This window comes from Trichechus manatus, unplaced genomic scaffold, assembly GCF_000243295.1.
Source record: "Trichechus manatus latirostris isolate Lorelei unplaced genomic scaffold, TriManLat1.0 scaffold00004, whole genome shotgun sequence".
NCBI lineage: Eukaryota > Metazoa > Chordata > Mammalia > Sirenia > Trichechidae > Trichechus > Trichechus manatus.
The window spans coordinates 14,400,303-14,419,000 of record NW_004443940.1 but is presented as its reverse complement, the minus strand read 5'-3'; the positions used below and the strand labels follow the sequence as shown (position 1 = coordinate 14,419,000).

The 18,698-nt window shown below is 35.7% G+C and overlaps 1 protein-coding gene across 4 annotated transcripts in view; it reads left to right on the top strand.

Moving 5' to 3' along the window:
• The first annotated feature begins 228 nt into the window (after window positions 1–228).
• APLF (aprataxin and PNKP like factor) overlaps window positions 229–18,698 on the top strand; it is a 113,253-nt gene continuing 94,783 nt past the window's right edge. For all 4 annotated transcript variants that reach the window (XM_012556342.2, XM_023733112.1, XM_023733110.1 and 1 more), the window contains exons 1-2: window positions 229–324; window positions 10,548–10,619. In XM_012556342.2, coding sequence (XP_012411796.1) covers window positions 229–324; window positions 10,548–10,619 — 168 coding nt within the window. The remainder of the gene's footprint in view (window positions 325–10,547; window positions 10,620–18,698) is intronic.

Sequence of the window (18,698 nt, the reverse complement as noted above, 5' to 3'; positions counted from 1 at the left end):
GTGTGATGGGGGAATTCCCGAGTGCGTCACGGAGCCAGGCCGATAGGCGGGACTGTCGAAGTGGCGCTGGGGTTACCGCTTTGTGAAGACTGGGGACTTTTGAAAGGAGTCTTTGCTCTCCCTCCCCCCGTGTTTTTCCAGGGGCCTGAGTAGCCCCCGTGCGTGTCCGTGGAAGGCGGAAACGGCTGCGGGGACGGTCTCTGCGGAGAGGCCTAATCCTCGCCCGCCATGTCTGGGGGCTTCGAGCTGCAGCCGCAAGACGGCGGCCCTCGGGTAGCCCTGGCGCCAGGGGAGACGGTGATCGGTCGCGGGCCGCTGCTGGGAGTAAGTGTAGGAGGGAGCTCGGCCGGACGGGGAGAGCCGCCCGATATTCTCGCTTCCTCTGAAGGTCCCACTCCACGCCCTGGCCTGATTCCCACCACGCCGGCCCTGCCTCTTTGGATTTGAGAAGTTTGAGCACGTTTTTCCAGTAAACTTCCGTCAACTCAGAAACATCTCCTGTTTTGCCTTTAACAAGCACTGATTTGTGTTATTATTCTCTTATGCAGTGGCCTAGGGCCCAAATCCAACCTGTTTTTGTGTGGGCCCGCAAGCTGAGAATCATTTTTACATTTTTAAGTGGAAAACAAAAACCAAATAATCTTTTAGCTTTTCAGGAAAAGGAGTTGTTGAATAGTTGAATATTTACTCTCTGACCATTACAGAAAAATTTCTCCAAACTCTTAACTCTTACAGGCTAATTTCTTTTAAGCTTTGGCCGGGCTGTGTGCGTGGCCCTTAAATTTTATTGTAGTAGTCTGTTCCAGGCGTTGATCTAAGAACTTTACATATGTTAACTTATTTAATCCTTTCACAAACCCCATGAGTTAGGTACTTTTATAGATGAGAAAATTGAGTCATAGACAGATTAAGGGCACACAGATGCCACTAAGCTAAGTCCCACCGTCTTTGAGAGGTTCAGGAGTTTAAAAAAAAATTGTGTATTCTACAGTACTATAGATTTCTCTCTTCTCTCTAAATGTATATTATTTCCTTCAACATTCTTTGTTTAGTGTTCACTTTTGCAACACATTTTGCAGGTCCTAGTACTGTGTGGAGCCCTGGTGGTGAAGTGGTTAAGAGATCAGGCTGTTAACCAAAAGGTTAGCGGTTCAAATCCACCCGCTGCTCCTTGGAAACTCAATGGCACAGTTCTGCTCTGTCCTATAGGGTCGCTATGAGTTGGAATTGACTCCATGCCGTGGGTTTGGTTTTTTTTGGTTTTAGCACCTTGTGAGAGATAGAAGATGAACGAGACATAGGTGCCTGCCTCCTAGGAGTTTTCACTTGGGCTGGGGAGACAGACCTATGTCAGTGAACCAACCAAGGGGAGTAAGGAGTGTGGACTATTATCCTGGCTAACCTCTAGTGTCTAATTACATCTGGGAAGTTTGTGATCTGTTGGCTTCCACTTTGTGTTGCCTGGTCTAAATCAATGGTATTAAGAAAGAAATTACATATAACTAAATACAAAGGTTTATTAGTTTTACTAAAAAGACTTTAAATAGAAATTACACTTCATTTAGCTAGCAATTTTGTACTGTACATTTTGTTATCTACAAATTCTAACTCCTCTAAGTACCAGCATTTTTGAAACTTTAACTCTTTTTCCCTCGGTTTTTCATTTTGAAGATTAAATGCCTGTAGAAAAGTTGAAAGAATAGTACAATGAACACCTATATCCTTAAGTTTGGTTAAATAATCATTAACATTTTGCCACATTTTCTCTCTCTCTGTATTTGTAATTTTAATTTTTTTTTCCTGAACCCATTTGAAAATATGTTGCATACATTATGGCACTTCATGCTGAAATGTATCAACATGTATCACCTAAGAACAAGGACAGATCTATGTATTGTTATCACAGTCAAGAAATTTGTAACTGTACAGTAAATTTTAATATTTCATATTTAGTTTTACCTGACTTTTCTAATAATGTCCTTTTTTAAAAATTCAGGATCTAATCAGGTACTGTCTTCTGTCATAGCCCTCAAATAAAAATCCTTACTCTAAAGATACTCTTCCTGGAACATTCTTACTCAACATTCGTTAACCCCTTTTTGCTACCAGAAAGTGGTGGGAGTTGACTCTTTGTTGTGAGCCCAGCCCAAATGCCTCTAGTTTTGGATTCTGCTAGCATATTCTTCCTTTTTGATAAAGCCACCACTAAGGGGTGCTGATCACCCACAGTGGCGTAAGCTGCCTTCTGCAAAGACTTGGCCTTTTTTTCTTTTCCCTTGTTAAAGGTTAAAGACTTTTCTTCACCTTGCCAAGCTAAGAGGCCTCATCTTCAAGGTGAGTTTGATTCCGCTGGGGTTATTGTAGCCGATAAAGCCACATGGGAGAGACAGATTGAGGCTGAATTCACAAAACAAAAGTTAAGGCACAACCCCCTAGGAAACAAAGGAGGTTTTCTTCTAAAATTCTTTATCATTGAATGAATTAATAAAGATTCATATGAGTAGTTGGTTAAGCTAGGTACTTAGGTTGCAGATTTCTTCAAAGTACATAACCTTCTTCATAGCAAGAAGAATTTTGGTTGCAAGCATTGGATAGACATTTCATACTACATTTAATTAAATGTATTGCAGTCATTACAGTAATCAAAAGAATTAATCAAATTTGTAACAGTGCAACCAGAAATCAGTGCTGTTTGGTAGCCAACTAAAGATACCTAAGAAAGGAGAGTCAGGCATGGGAGGTATGGAATGCAACCAGTTAGTGTTCTGGTGAATTTTCTTGATATCCTGTTCTACTTCTGTAGTATTTATCCAAGTGCAGCAGGAGGTATTGGGAATTACACAAACTCTTCCTTCCTGGGCCAGGAGAAAATCAAGAACTATTCTATGATCTAATACAGTCTTAACAAGGGATTCTAAAGATTTTTTGTTGAGCAGCCATTCCATCGGAATGTCATCAGCGATTTGAGCTATAGTAGCAGATAAATTGTGAATAGATATTTTCAAGCTGAGGGATGCCATAGCTGGGTAAAAGTGCTTGGAGAAACACCCGTCCTATTCCAGATTTTTCACCTATTGGGTTATGGCTTGGCATAAAGTCTCTTTTATTTCAGGTGAGGTTTTCAAATCACTGGTCCAATGTGTACTTTCATTATAGGAATGGATATCTAAAGGGACTCCTGTAAGACCTAGAGTGCATTGACCCACCATGTTCCAACCATAAGCAAGGTAATACCCTTGCATAGAGTTTGTCATGGGTCTGGTTCTTCTGCTTTGTGGTATTTTTTTCCCATTTAATTTTTTATTATACTTTAGATGAAAGATTACAGAGCAAACTAGCTTCTCATTAAACTTTACACATTGTTTTGTGACGTTGGTTGCTGGTCCCATGACATGTCAACACTCTCTTCTTCTTGACCTTCGGTTCCCCATTACCAGCTTTCCTGCCCCCTCCTGCCTTCTCATCTTTGTCCCTGGGCTGGTGTGCCCATTTAGTCTCGTTTTGTTTTATGGGCTTGTCTAATCTTTGGCTGAAGGGTGAACCTCAGAAATGACTTCATTACTGAGCTAAAAGGGTGTCCGAGGACCATACTCTTAGGGTTTATCCAGTCTCTGTAGACCAATTAGTCTGGTCTTTTTTATTTTTGAGTTAGAATTTTGTTCTACATTTTTCTCCAGCTCTGTCCAGGACCCTCTATTGTGATCCCTCTCAGAGTAGTCAGTGGTGGTAGCCAGGCATCATCTAGTTGTGCTGGGCTCATTATGGTGGAGTCTGTGGTAGTTGTGGTCCATTAGTCCTTTGGACTAATCTTTCCCTTGTGTCTTTGGTTTTCTTCATTCTCCTTTGCTCCATATGAAGTGAGACCAGTGGAGTATCTTAGATGGCCGCTCACAAGCTTTTAAGACCCCAGATGCTACTCACCAAAGTAGAATGAAGAACATTTTCTTTATAAACTATGTTATACGAATTGAACTATGTTCCCCGAGACCATGGTCCCCACAGTCCTTAGCCCAGTAATTTGGTCCATCAGGGAGTTTGGATATGTCTATGGAGCTGCCATCACTTTGCCTTGTACAAGTTGTACTGGCTTCCCCAGTATTATGTACTGTCTTAACCTTCACCAAAGTTACCACTTATCTATTGTCTGTTTAATGTTTTTTGCTCCCCACCCCTCCCCTCCCTCATAACCATCAAAGATTGTTTATTTTTGTGTGTAAATCATTTCATGAGTTTTTATACTAATGGTCTCATACAATATTTGCCCTTTTGTGATTGACTTATTTCACTCAGCATAATGCCCTCCAGATTCATCCATGTTGTGAGATGCTTTGCAGATTCATCATTGTTCTTTATCGTTGCGTGGTATTCCATTGTGTGTATGTACCATAGTTTATCCATTCATCCGTTGATGAGCTTCTAGGTTGTTTCCCTCTTTTTGCTATTGTGGATAACACTGCAGTGAACATGGGTGTGCATATGTCTATTCATGTGACGGCTTTTATTTCTCTAGGATATATTCCTGGGAGTGGAATTGCTGGATCATATGGTATTTCTATTTCTAGCTTTTTAAGGAAGCACCATATCATTTTCCAAAATGTTTGTACCATTTTGCATTCCCAACAGCAGTGCATAAGAGTTCCAGTCTCTCTGCAGCCTCTCCAACATTTGTTATTTTCTGTTTTTTTGATTCGTGCCAGTAATGCTGGGGTGAGATGCTACCTCATTGTGGTTTTGATCTGCGTATCTCTAATGGCTAGTGATTGAGAGCATTTCCTCATGTATCTGTTAGCTGCTTGAATGTCTTCTTTGGTGGAGTGTCTGTTCATTTCCTTTGCCCATTTTTTAATTGGATTATTTGTCTTTTTGTTGTAGAGGTGTTGGATTTTCCTGTAGATTTTAGAGATTAGAACTTTTTTGGATTTGTCATAGCCAAAATTTTTTCCCAGTCTGTAGGTTCTCTTTTTACTCTTTTGTTGAAGTCTTTTGATGAGCATAAGTGTTTAATTTTTAGAAGATCCCAGTTATCTAGCTTATCTTCTGGAGTTTGTGTGTTGAAGGTTATGGTTTGTATCCTGTTAATGCTGTGTATTAGAGCCGCTAGCATTGATCCTATTTTTTCTTTTATGATCTTTACAGTTTTTGGTTTTATATGTAGGTCTTTGGTCCACTTTGAGTTAGTTTTTGTGTAATGTATGACATGTGGGTCCTGTTTCATTTTTTTTTGCAGATGGACATCCAGTTTTGCGAGCACCATTTGTTAAAAAGATTGTCTTTTCCCTATTTGATGGACTTTGGGCCTTGTCGAAGATCAGGTGACCGTAGGTGGATGGATTTACATCTGGGTTCTGCATTCTGTTCCATTGATCAGTGTTTCTGCTGTTGTACCAGTAGGGGCTGTTTTGACTATTGTAACTGTATAGTAGGTTCTGAGGTCAGGTAGTGTAAGTCCTCCTTCTTTATTCCTTTTCTTCAGTACTGCTTTACTTATCAGGGGCCTCTTCCCTTTCCATGATTAGTTTTTCCATTTCTGTAAAGAATGTTGTTGGTATTTGGATTGAGATTGCATTGTATTTGTAAATTGCTTTGGGTAGAATTGTCATTTTCACAATGTTGAGTCTACCTATCCATGAGTATGGTATGTTTTTCCATTTACATAGATCTCTTTTGGTTTCTTGCAGTACTGTTTTGTAGTTTTCTTTGTATAGGTCTTTTACATCCCTGGTTAGATTTATTCTTAAGTGTTTTATTTTTTAGGGGCAATTATAAATGGTATTGTTTCCCCAATTTCCTTTTTCGTCATTCTCTTTATTGATATATAGGAGTCCAACTGATTTTTGTACGTTTACCTTATATCCTGCTACTCTGCCGAATCTTTCTGTTAGTTCCAGTACTCTTCTCGTGAAGTATTTAGGGTTTTCTGTGTGTAGTATCATATCATCCGCAGATAGGGACAGTTTTAGTTCTTCATTACCAATTTGGATGTCCTTTATTTCTTTTTCTTGCTTTATTGCTCTAGCTAGAACTTCCAGCACAATGTTAAATCAGAGTGGTGATAAAGGTCATCCTTGTCTTGTTCCTTTTCTCAAGGGGAATGTTTTCAGCCTCTCTCCATTAAGAATGATGTTAGCTGTTGGTTTTGTATAGATGCTATTTATTATATTGAGGAATTTCCTTTCTTTCCCATTTTATTGAGAGTTTTTATCAGGAATGGGTGTAGGACTTTGTCAAATGCCTTTTCTGCATCTATTGAGATGATCATGTGATTCTTTTATTTATGTGGTGGATTATGTTGATTGATTTTCTAGTGTTGAACCATTCTTGCATACCTGGCACGAATCCCACTTGGTCGTGGTGTATTATTTTTTTGATATGATGCTGAATTCTATTGGCTAGAATTTTGTTGAGAATTTTTGTATCTATATTCACGAGAGATATTGGTCTGTAATTTTCTTTTTTTGTGGTTTCTTTGCCTGGTTTTGTTATCCGGGTTATGCTGGCTTCATAGAATGAATTAAAAAGTATCCTTTTTTTTCTATGTTCTCAAATAGTTTGAGTAGTACTGGTGTAAGATCTTCTCTGAATGTTTGGTAGAATTCTCCAGTGAAGCCATCTGGGCCAGGGCTTTTTTTTGTTGGGAGTTTTTTAAATTACTTTTTCAATCTCTTGTCTTGTTATATGTCTGTTCAGATTTTCAACATCGGTTTGTGTTAGTTTGGGTAGGTAGTGTGTTTCTAGAATTTTCTCTAGGCTTTCAAATTTGTTGGAGTATAGTTTTTCATAGTACTCTGTTGTAATACTTTTTATTTTGGTTGGGTCTGTTGTAATGTCCCCCATTTCATTTATTTGGGTTATTTGCATCCCCTCCTGTTTTTGTTTTGTCAGTCTGGCCAGTGGTTTGTCGATTTTGTTGATCCTTTCAAAGAACCAACTTTTGGTTTTGTTGATTCTTTCTTTTGTTTTTCTGTTTCATTTATTTCTGTTCTGATCTTTATTATTTCCTTTCTCCTGGTGGCTGTGGGCTTCTTTTGTTGTTCTCTTTCTATTTGTTCAAGTTGTGTAGCTAATGTTTTCATTTTGTCCCTTTCTTCTTTTTTGATGTGTGCATCTATTGCTATAAAGTGACCTCTGAGTACTGCCTTTGCTGTGTCCCAGAGATTTTAGTATGATGTGTTTTCACTCTCATTTGATTCTAGGAATTTTTGGATTCCATCTTTGATTTCTTCTATTACCCAGTGGTTTTTAAGAAGGGTGTTATTCAGTTTCCATGTATTTGATTTTTTTTCTTTGCCCTTCCTGTTGTTAATTTCCACTTTGATGGTGTTGTGATCAGAGAAGATACTTTGTATTATCTCAGTGTTTTGGAGTTTGTTGAGGGTTGCTTTATGGCCTAAGATGTGGTCTATTCTGGAGAACGTTCCATGTGTGTTAGAAAAGAATGTGTACACACAAAAGTAATTAATCACACCACACTTGGGTTCAAATCCTGGCTCTGTAGCTTATTGTAATTTCGAGTAGTTACTTAACCTCTCTGCATTTAATTTATCACCTGTAAAATAAAAATAATAATATCTTTCTCAGAGGTTTTAGTGAAGATTGAAAAAAGTAATACAAGTATAGAAAGTACATTGGTTTTAATAAATAATTACAATTAGAAAGTGCCTTGGTCTGAATAAATAATTGCTATTATATAAGAAAATATCGGAGAGTCACTTTGCACAAGGAGCAGCAAGAAACTATCAAATAGCAGGTCATCGGATTTTTAGAATAATCTGTTTGAAACTACCAACCCCTATCCTGAAATTAAAATAAGTTTTAGTGATCACTTATTAAATCTTTAAGCTTCCCATTGTGAAAGCATAAATGGTTATTTGTAGTTTACTAACATTTAGAGGTATGGTTTACAAGGGACGTTATAGCCAGATGCCTGAATGATACTAATTTCAATAACTTTTTAAAGGAATGTTTTGGTACCCTGTGGAGATGCACAGCTTGAAATGAAATTACCCGTTGTGGAATCATGTGTCCACTAGGGGTCACGTTATGCTTTTATACAGTGAACGCTTGAGAGCTGGAACTTAATGGGACTGCCTTGTTTTTCTGGGTCTTCCAAGTTTTTTTTACCTTTGACAGGGTGTAGTCTTACCACTTTTCTATCACTTCTTTTAGTGAAAAATATTTGAGTTTTCCTTTTCTGACAGGTTTCTGCCTTACACAGGTTCCAAGTTTCCCAGGTTTTACTGTATTATTTAAACTCTCTTTTTTTCTTGCTAGTGTAAATGAAGCCTACCTCAAAGAAAGACTGAGTTGGGAAAAGCCTATTATGGCTTACTATAAAAATATACTTTAAAAAATAGAGAGAAATCCAAACTCTACTATAACAGAGATCATCCTTATATGTCATGGTTTTATATTTTACAGTTTATTACTCTGCTGGTTAGAAAATCGATTTGTATTATTGAAGTTACAGTGAGATCTTAAAGTACCTAAGTTAGAAATAGAACCTTGTTACTGTCAGCCACAGAATAATTTGCATTTCTTAAAATTATTTCTGAATGGTTGCTAACTAAAAGGTTGGCAGTTCTAATCCACCAGCCGCTCTTTGGGAACCCTATGGGGCAGTTCTTCTCTGTCCTATAGGGTAGCTGTAAGTCAGAATCGACTCAGTGGTAATAGGTACATATAACTGTAGAGTCCTATGTGAATATTTTTCTCAAAAACATCATTTATTCTTATTAATAAGATTGTGGGTTTGGAGTACTACCTACTTGAAGAGTGACCTACTGCATTTTTCCTCAAATAACGCACCCATGTACATAACATGCCCACACATATAACATACACAGAGCTCTTAGGGAAATACTGCATGAGGGGTTACACAATTGGCGAAAAAAGTATACATGTGCATTATTTGTGTAAAAATCTCGTACTTATATTTTCTGGACCTCAATTTCCAAATATGTAAAGTGTAAACAACAGCTATGACAATATTATGAATCTCAAAATTTAAGTTCTATGCAAACGATAAAGTGAACTGTCAGACAACTGCTATTGTTTTTGGCCCACTGAGGGAAAGGCACATTAAGGAATGGAATATGGGAACCTCTAAATTCCTATCCTCTCTCTTCTGATAGTTAGAATAGATAATTTATATTTATGTTTCTGAACTAGCTCTTGTGGTGAATAACAGATATATATTAAATGGACTATCTTTAAGATATTTTAGAAAATCTAAAAATTAACTTTAGTAGGGTGGAAAATTCACTTATGTGGAATTCATTCTATTGTGATGCTTAATGTTACCAGTGTATGTACTCAACAGCCTTAAATGTGGAACTGCAATCTGGTTTAAAAAAAAAAAAGAGTACTCGGGAGTCCCTGGGTGATGCAACAGTTAAGTGCTCAACTATTGGCCGAAAGGTTGGTGGTTCAAACCCACCCAGAGGTCCCTCTGAAGATAGGCCTGGCAATCTGCTCCCAAAACGTCACAGCCTTGAAAATCCTATGGAGCAGTTCTGCTCTGCACATGTGGGTCGTCATGAGTTGGAGTCGACTCGACAGCAACTAACAAAACAATAGCATTCACTGAAAATGTCATCTTTCCCTGCTACTACCAAAAAAGAAAAAAAATGTATCAATTTCTAGCATTTTCACATTTTTGTAAGCTTTTGCAGAACTGAATTTATACATTGTTGTAGTCTTCTTTTTCTAATAATTTTGGTCTGAAGTGGATGATGCCAGAGTTCAAGTAATAAGAAAGTAATGGAGGGATAGGCCAAACAATTATGGTGTTAAATAAAGTTGGCACTCAAAATGTTTTCATTATGTATCAGTCACAAATTAAAAAGGTAATCTTAACCATTGTGTTTATATCAATGTGAGGAAGACTTGATGGACATTTTCAGCTTTGAAAGTTTGAACTTTGGTATGCAGAAACAATTGAGAGCGTAAGCAGAACACCGTTGGTTTAAAACAGGAAGCAAATGTATGAAAAATAGATATATGGTAATCTGTTCTTTACTGTAAATATTTGGTTTTCGCTACTCCCACCTCCTACCTTCCTGTTCTTGCTGATGGCGTTGAGCTCAGATGCAGGTCGGCCTGACCTGGGTTTGCCTGATCCCAAAGCCTTACCATTTTGCCAGGCTGCCTCTTTTTAAAACCTATTGTCGCTATAATATACTATGTATTTGGAATGTTTCCTAATACGTACTTATTATATAGATTTTTTCCCTCATTTTATGAATTTTAGTGGTAAGAATCCCCACTAAAGGTGTATCTTGAATAGAAGCCATCATATAAGGGTTTGAGATCTATTAGATTCCAAGGTTGAGACTTTGCTCTGCCATGTAATCTTCTACAGCATTGGGCAGGTCCCTCAATCTCTGAGTTGTTTTCTTATCTGTTAAATGAAGACAGTCATTTCAATATACAGTTATCGAATGAGTGATCTATTTCATATCTAGCCTACTTATATCAGAAACATTGTTATTTATTTATTTATTTTTTAAGGAGGTGGCATTTTGAAATTTTAAATTCTCTTTCCCTAGATAACAGACAAGAGAGTGTCCAGGAGACATGCCATTCTTGAGGTGGTGGGTGGTCAGCTTCGGATCAAACCGGTAAATATGTTAATTAATTTATTGTATCTTACCCCTTTCAGCTCCTGATTAGAAGTGCTTATTTTTTAAGGTTATGGAAATAGGGAATTAATATCAGAATAATTTCTTAGAGGGAACTGCTACATTTCTATGATTAGAATTTTAATGACAGATGATTACCAGTTCATGTTCACATTATCATTTTGGTCATAACAGGATATTAACAAGATCCTATAAGAAAACCCACAGCTATTTAATGATTTATTTTTGGCAGTGGGATAGGGGCCAAAGTCACTTAAGTATTATAGGGTTGAATTTGAACAAATTTCTATACTTATGTATGCAGAGTTGCGTATTTCTGAAATTTACAACTTGTTGAACTTTAGGGTTTTAAAAATAATTTTAATTTGAACATTTCTGTTGAGGCTAGAACTTTAAATACTTGTTTTATAGTTTAAGTGCTATGCGATTATTCTTTTCCTTTTGCATAATCTGTTGTGTAAACTTGTTGCCATCGAGTCAATTCTGACTCATAGCAACCCTAGAGAATGAAATATGTGTATTAGGGGCCATTTAAGACTAGACAGTGGTGGTGAAATTATTATCATGCAACTGAATTCATTTATTTATAACATTCTTGTACCTATTTGTATTTTCATCTTATATGTAGTAGTTCTTTATATTATACAGATAGTACTTCCTTTCACTATTCTATGCTGAACCATTCCCAAATTTGACAAGTATCCTTTTAACTCTAGTATTGGAAAAATTCTTAAGTAAAGCTGAATTCATCCCATTTAAACTATAAATATTTTTAAAAAAGATTTTGGTCTCACATTCTCATTCTGCAATTGTCTTCATGTTTTGAAAAGTGTTGATGTTTGTGGCCAGCGCTCCTGTGGGAGCCCCTTTATTTCCCATTAGTTATTTATCTTTGTTTCCTCTCTGAATGTCTTGTTCTTCTTAGATGAGACTTACAGATCATAAGCTCCTTGAGTATAGAGACTCTATAATCTTTATATCCCTAATATCTAGTATAATGCCTAGCAGATAGTAAATATTTTCTGAATGCCTGAATAAATGCTGCAGTGAGAAATGTATATGGCATTTTTAGGATTGGACACTGTGACGGTTAAGGTTTTACGTCAACTTGGCTAGGCCATGATCTCAGTGGTTTGGCAGATGTTGTGTAATCATCCTCCATTTTGTAATCTGATATGAGCAGCCAATCAGTTAAAAGGGAAGTTTCCTTGGGGGCATGGCCTGCATCCGATATATATGGATGTTCTGGCAAAGCTTGCTCTCTTTTGATCCTGCGTTCGATTCTGTATTTGTTTCGTCATCCTCTGACCTCTGATTCTTGGGATGTGAGCCAGCAGCCTGCCCCCTGACCTGCAGATTTTGAGTTGGTCAGCGCCTGCTGCCATGTGAGTCAGGAGAAGCCCCCAGCCTGCCGCTGACCCATGGATTTGGGACTTGCCAGCCTCCATGGTTGTGTGAGCCATTTCCTTGTAACGAATCCCTGTGTCTATATTTATATATACGCTTCACTGGTTTTGCTCCTCTAGAGAACCTTGCCTAAGACAGAGACATTTTGGAGTTTTGCAAAATTATGTTATTTTTCAATACCCAATTTCTTACTACCTTTCCGGTAAACTACTACGGTCTAAAATGAAGTTTCTGTAGTTATCGTTACTGAGCAACTGAAGGACATTAGATAAAGAATACAGGTACATCTAAATTCCTGTTCGGTCTTTTGTGATGAAAATTTAGAAACTTCCAGAGCTGGCATTGGATATCCATGGGAAAGAGGACAATTTTTTCAATAAATGGTATTGGCACAGTTGGTTCTTTGTTTGGAAAAAAATAAATTAGACCTCTACCGCAAGCCATACCCCAAAATCAATTCCAGGTAGATAAAATCTGTAAGTCAAAACTGTAAGCTATAAACTGTTAGAGAAGAATATAGGGAAAAAACCTTTATGACCTTAGGATAGGTAGGGAAGACTTTTTAAACAAGATGGAAAAAGCAGAGATCATAAACTAATATTGAAACAAGTCAATTACATTAAAATAAGAACCATTGTTTTATCAAAAGACACTATGATGAAATAAAAAAAAAAACAGGGAAAAGATATTTAAAACACAAGTATTTGGCATATAATTGACAAAGGATTGATATTCAAAGATCACTAATTTATATTTACTTTTTTGAAGTAACACTTGTGGCTAATAATATACCTGGCTCCTCAAGTGAAAGACCCATGACTTAATAGTGACTTTGTACACTGTTTAGATTCACTTCTCTAAAACTCTTATTAATGAAATGAGGAGCTTACAGTGAGTACTTAATTTTTTGATAATTAGGACATTTAAATAAACCTTAATGATTAGATTTCTAGTTATTTTTGATACCAAAGCAAAGAATGTTGGTTCCTGCAGTCAGTTTATGGATTTTTCTAGATTTGTATTGTTAATAGTCCAATCCTACTGAAAACTATGTATGTAAATGTCACAGAAAGTGAACTAATAAACCAATAGTGCTTATTACTTCACTTATAAAGACACTCTTGTAACTCCTGTTGTTTTCTTGCAGTTTTGCTTTTGCTCCAAATGACATCTGAAAAATTTATGATATTAGAATAGTTGTAAATCATGAAAAGTTGTGAATTATGAAATGATTCATTTTAAGAACTCAGCACTTAATATCTGAGCACGTTAATCAACTGATTTGTGAACAACTGAATAAATACTAGATTTTCTCTTTACCCCCTTATTTACTCAATGCTGAAAAGAAACTATTCGTATAATAAAATTTACATAGCATTAAAATTTTTATATATAAAAAATAGACCACTAGGAAGCCATCATTTATACTAACGCATGAATATTTTAAAACCTGATTTACATTTTTTTCTCATTGTCAATCAAGGACATTTATACTTTAAAGATTAGAATGTTTTCCAAATTGACGGAATAAACATGCTTAATTGGAGTTGTGTCTATACCTCGATGAAGAGTATTCAGATATATTTTGAGCTTCTGTGGCTATTTGAAAGAGTACTAATGATCTAAAATAAGTATGCTGAAATTAAAGGTTATTTTATTAGTGGAAAATTCTCTTTTTGAGTTAAACTTTATCCAGTCTATCGTGGGTCAAATTTCTGTGTGGGAGTTTAGGAATGATCAGTTAAAAGAAGACACCTTTTAGAAAGCATTCTTTGCTCTTGCTTAGTCTTTATTTAGATCATAAAACAAATATATGAAGTCAACAAGTATCTGCTACTACAATATTAGAAGTCAAAGCAAAAATTCCTCTTAAAATTATAGATATAAAACTAAAATTTTGAATGATAATGTCTATTTAAATTGTACTACCTCTGTTTACATTTTTAAATATCCTTTAGTACAATTTTATGAACATACTAGTAAATGTGATCTTATGGACATGGGAGAAAGGTAAATATTTTTTATCCTTTTCTTGATACCATTATTTTTGACAACTCTCTCAAGGCCCTCTGGAGAATGACTGATTCTACACAGTAAGTTTAGAATGGGAATTGGAACCCTGTGTAGGTTCTTGGAGCATTATGTAGAATTATTATTATTTTTTCCATTATCTCATGCTTCCCAAGACAGGATTCTCTTGTCATTGGATGCTCTCTTCTTTAAAATGATTTCTTGAACTTATGATGGATTGTTGATTTATCCTAACATAGTTGACATAGAATTTTAAAACTGAGACTCATGTATGTGGAAATGTGGTTTGGGCCAGAGATGGCAATGTATATCAGTGAGGAAGAGCACTTTTTTTTTTTCCCAATAAATGGGAAGTTAGTTATTTGTTTGGAAAAAAAATACATTAGATCTCTACCTTAAGCTAGACCCAGAAATCAATTCCAGGTAAATTAAATGCAAAAGTCAAAACTACAAAACTGCCAGATGATAAGGAAAAAACCTGTATGACCTTAGGGCAAGGTCGGGTTGTAAAACGAGATATAAAAAGCAAAAATCATAAGATTGAAGATAGTCAATTAGGTAGTCAATTACATTAAATTTAAGAACCGTTGTTTCTCAAAAGACACTGTGATGAAAATGAAAAGTACAACAGGGAGAAGATACTCAAAAAACATAATTGACAAAGGATTGCTATCTAAAATACATAGTACATTCCTTTATTCAATGAGAACAAGGTAACAGTTCAATAGAAAATGGACTAAAGACTCGAATGGCACATTCCAGAAGTGGAAACCTGACTGTTTAATAAGTATGCTCAAATGGTGTTCAGCCTCCTTATTAAGGGGAGAAATGCAAATGAAACTATAATGAGTTATGATTTTATACACATCAGATTTGCAAAAATTAAAAAGATCTAACAATTTCAAGTGTTGGTGAGGATGAAGAACAACTGAAATAGTTACACACTGTGAGTGGAAGCTTAAATGGTACAGCCACTTTGAAAGATTGTTTAATATTATTTTTAATGATGAAGGCACGTGTTCCCTACCAGTCAGCCTATTACACACATGAACCAAGAGATATGTGCAAGAATCTCCATAGCAACATTGTTTATAATGGCAAAAACTACTAGCAACATAAATTTCCATTAATGGTAGAATTGATGGCATATACTGTGGTATATTCATATAATGACATACTACAGCAGTGCGAATGAATAAATTATAGTGAAAACTTGAAAAACACTTGAATTAAAATCAGTAATGTGCTATTAAATGATAAAGGCAAGCATAGGAAGAACATACATGTATATACACACCCACATAGGCATACATATAGTATGGCTCCATTGATATAAAATTAAAAATCTTGCAAAATAAACAATATACTCTGGGTCATAAACATAGTGATGAAACCATAAAGAAAAGCAAGGAGATAACAAACACAAAAATCAGAATAATAGTTACCTCCAAGGGGACTGAAAAGAGAACGGGATAGGAAAGGACTCACAGGGGACTGCAAAGGTAATGGTAGTTTTCTTTTTTCTTAGACTGGCTGGTAGATCCATACACAGTACTTTACATGTGTTAGATCTTTAAAAACTGTTAACATTTATAACATGAAAAATGTATAAAGAATAGTACAATATACTGCAGTTACTTCTGTAATGCCAGATAACCAAACATTGGAAGATGTGAAAAATCATTATATTTATTTTTAAGGAAATGTACAACTCTATTATTAGAATTTGATGGGTTTTAGAAAAATATTTAATTGGATTTTAAATCTCATTCCAAGAATTATTATATTTACATTATGCTAGTTGAAGGAAAGCTGCTCCTTGGACTTGGTGATATATGTATAGGTCCTTTGCTTTATGCAATGCTTGATTTCTTGTTATAGTTTTCAATAAAATACATATCCCCCTGAAATAGATTGATTCAGTTATTCAGCTGCTTATTGTAGCTCTACCTGCAAGGTAGAATTTAGAGAAATTTGAAGAAATCCTAAAACTGACTTTAATTGTTAATAGAAGTTTTAAAATCTTAAAAATAATGAGAATGAAAAGGGCAAGTGACTTCTAGTTCATTTATTTTATCTTAATATGTATTGTTGTTTTTAATCTTAATATGTAGTTGCTGTCCAGTCAGCTCCGACTTTATGTACAACAGAACAAAATGTTGTCTGGTCCTGCACCATCTTCATGATCGTTGGTTATGTTTGAGTCCATTGTTGTGGCTATTGTGTTAATCCATCTCTTTGAGGGTTCCCTCATTTTTGCTGACCCTTTACTTTACCAACGTGATATACTTTTCTAGTGATGTCTTTCCTGATAACATGTCCAAAGTAAGTGAGCTGAAGTCTTGCCATCCTCACTTCTAAGGAGCATTCTGGTTGTATTTCTTCTAAGACTGATTTGTTTGTTCTGCTGGCAGTCCACTGTATATTCAGTATTCTCTGCCAACACCACAATTCAGATGCATCAGTTCTTCTTCTGTCTTCCTTTTTCATTGTCCAGCTTCACATGCTTATGAGGCAATTAAAAATACCATGGCTTGTGTCAGGCGCACCTTGGTCATTAAAATGACATCTTTGCTTTTTAACACTTTAAAGAGGTCTTTTGCAATAGATTTGACCAATGAAATACATTGTTTGATTTCTTGACTGCTGCTTTCACGTACATTGATTGATTGTTGATCCAAGTAGAATGAAACTGTTGACAACTTCAGTTTTTTTCTCCATATATCATGATGTTGTTTACTGGTCCAGTTGTGAGGAAGTATTTTTGTTTTCTTCACTTTCAGGTATAATCCATAATGAAGGATGTATGTAGTCTTTGACTTCATCACTAAATTCTTCAAGTTGTCTTCATTTTCAGCAAGCAAGGTTGTGTCATTTGCCTATTGCAGGTGGTTATGGAGTCTTCCTCTAATCTATGCACTGTTCTTTGTCATGTAGTTAGCTTCTCAGATTATTTATTCAGCATACAGATTGAATAAATAAGGTGAAAGGATACAACTCTGTTCTCTAGTCAATCACAAATTCTTTGATCTGCTAAAGCAAGTTATACCTAAAATTGTAACCAAATGTTTGAAAGGGAAGTTTTAGTTTAAAAACTTTGTAAAATTATATAAATGAATATAGCAAATATTTTATTATGATGGGCCCTTCTGTATGTTATGTATCCCAAAGTAGCCTTAACCGATTGAAATGTTTTTCTGCTTTCTTTTGTATTGGAAATCCAAAACAACCGTCGTGTAAAGAAAGTAGCTGTGACAATGATAGTTGAGTGACATTATGGCAATTATCAACTTGTACATTGAACTGGACGAATTTCTGTCTTTTTTTCCCTCTCTAATATTTCCCTTTTAAAAAAAGACTTTAGCTGTCTGCAGTTCTTGGAAATGTGTCATTTAAATTTAATCTCCAGTCTTGTATCAGCAGGAGAGAATGCATCATAAAGTCAAACTGATGATGTTCTTTGTAAATGACTGTCTCACCAGTGGTTGGTTATGCCCTCGGGGTGAATCCATGGCTGTCAGTGCTTTTATTTCATTTTAATAAAATGTTATTCTTTTTGGTTCTTGGATGATTGAAGTAATAGTTCTAAAACTACCCATAAATTGCAAAAGACCTTTGTTTTGGTATCGATCCATCAAAATACACATCTTTGAATGATTTTGTTTTGTTCTTTTGTGCAACAGTTCTCAAGTTGTGATTATTTTTCTTCCCGTGAAATTACATGTATACTTGTAAAATATCTCTAAAATACTATAATAGACTTTCTTTTATTTACTTTTTTTTTAAGTAATGCTTTCAAAATTGAAAAAAAACATTGAAAATAAGGAGAGCCTTTTTTGGGGGAGGGTACACATCAATCTTACTTTAATATTTAATGATACTTTAAGAAAAAATTGACTTGTGTTTTAGTTCCATTTCTTCAGGGATAATTCATCCTTTGCCTTTCTAAAGTTATAGATTAATCTGTTTACATTTGCATTTATAATCCCTTGGATGTGTTAAAAGGCACACGCCGACAGTATACCTCTCAAATAGGTAGCTTATATCATCTATTTGTTGTGGGCTTCAGTTTGCTGATATTTTGTCTGCTCTTAGAATCAAAGTTAAACTGGCCTCATTGAGGGAAATGGGGAGCCTCCCCTCTTTTTCCTGGCTCTGGAAGAGTTTGAATATTCAGAAAAATCTTTATATCCTCTTGGGTCTGGTTTAGAGAGGAGTTGGGAAGATTTTAAATTATTTATTATATTTTTAAAAATTATAAGTCTAATCCATTTCTTTTTTTATAATTAAATACAATTTAGACTAGCCACACACACACACATACACACAAACATACATCCCTTTTTTAAAATTTTTAAGTCAGTTTTGTGCTTAGTCTTTAAGATAATTATCAGTTTCGGCCATGTTTAAGGTCCCTAGGTGGTACAAATGGGTACACGCTCAGCCGCTAACTGAAAGGTTAGCTATTCGAGCCCACCCAAAAGTGCGTTTGAAGAAAGACCTAGAAATTTGTTTCCAAAAGGTGACAGTCATGGAAACCCTGTGGAGCAGTTCTACTTTACACGTATGGGGTCGCTGTAGTCAGAGTCAACTCGACAGCAACTGGTTTTTGGTTTTCTC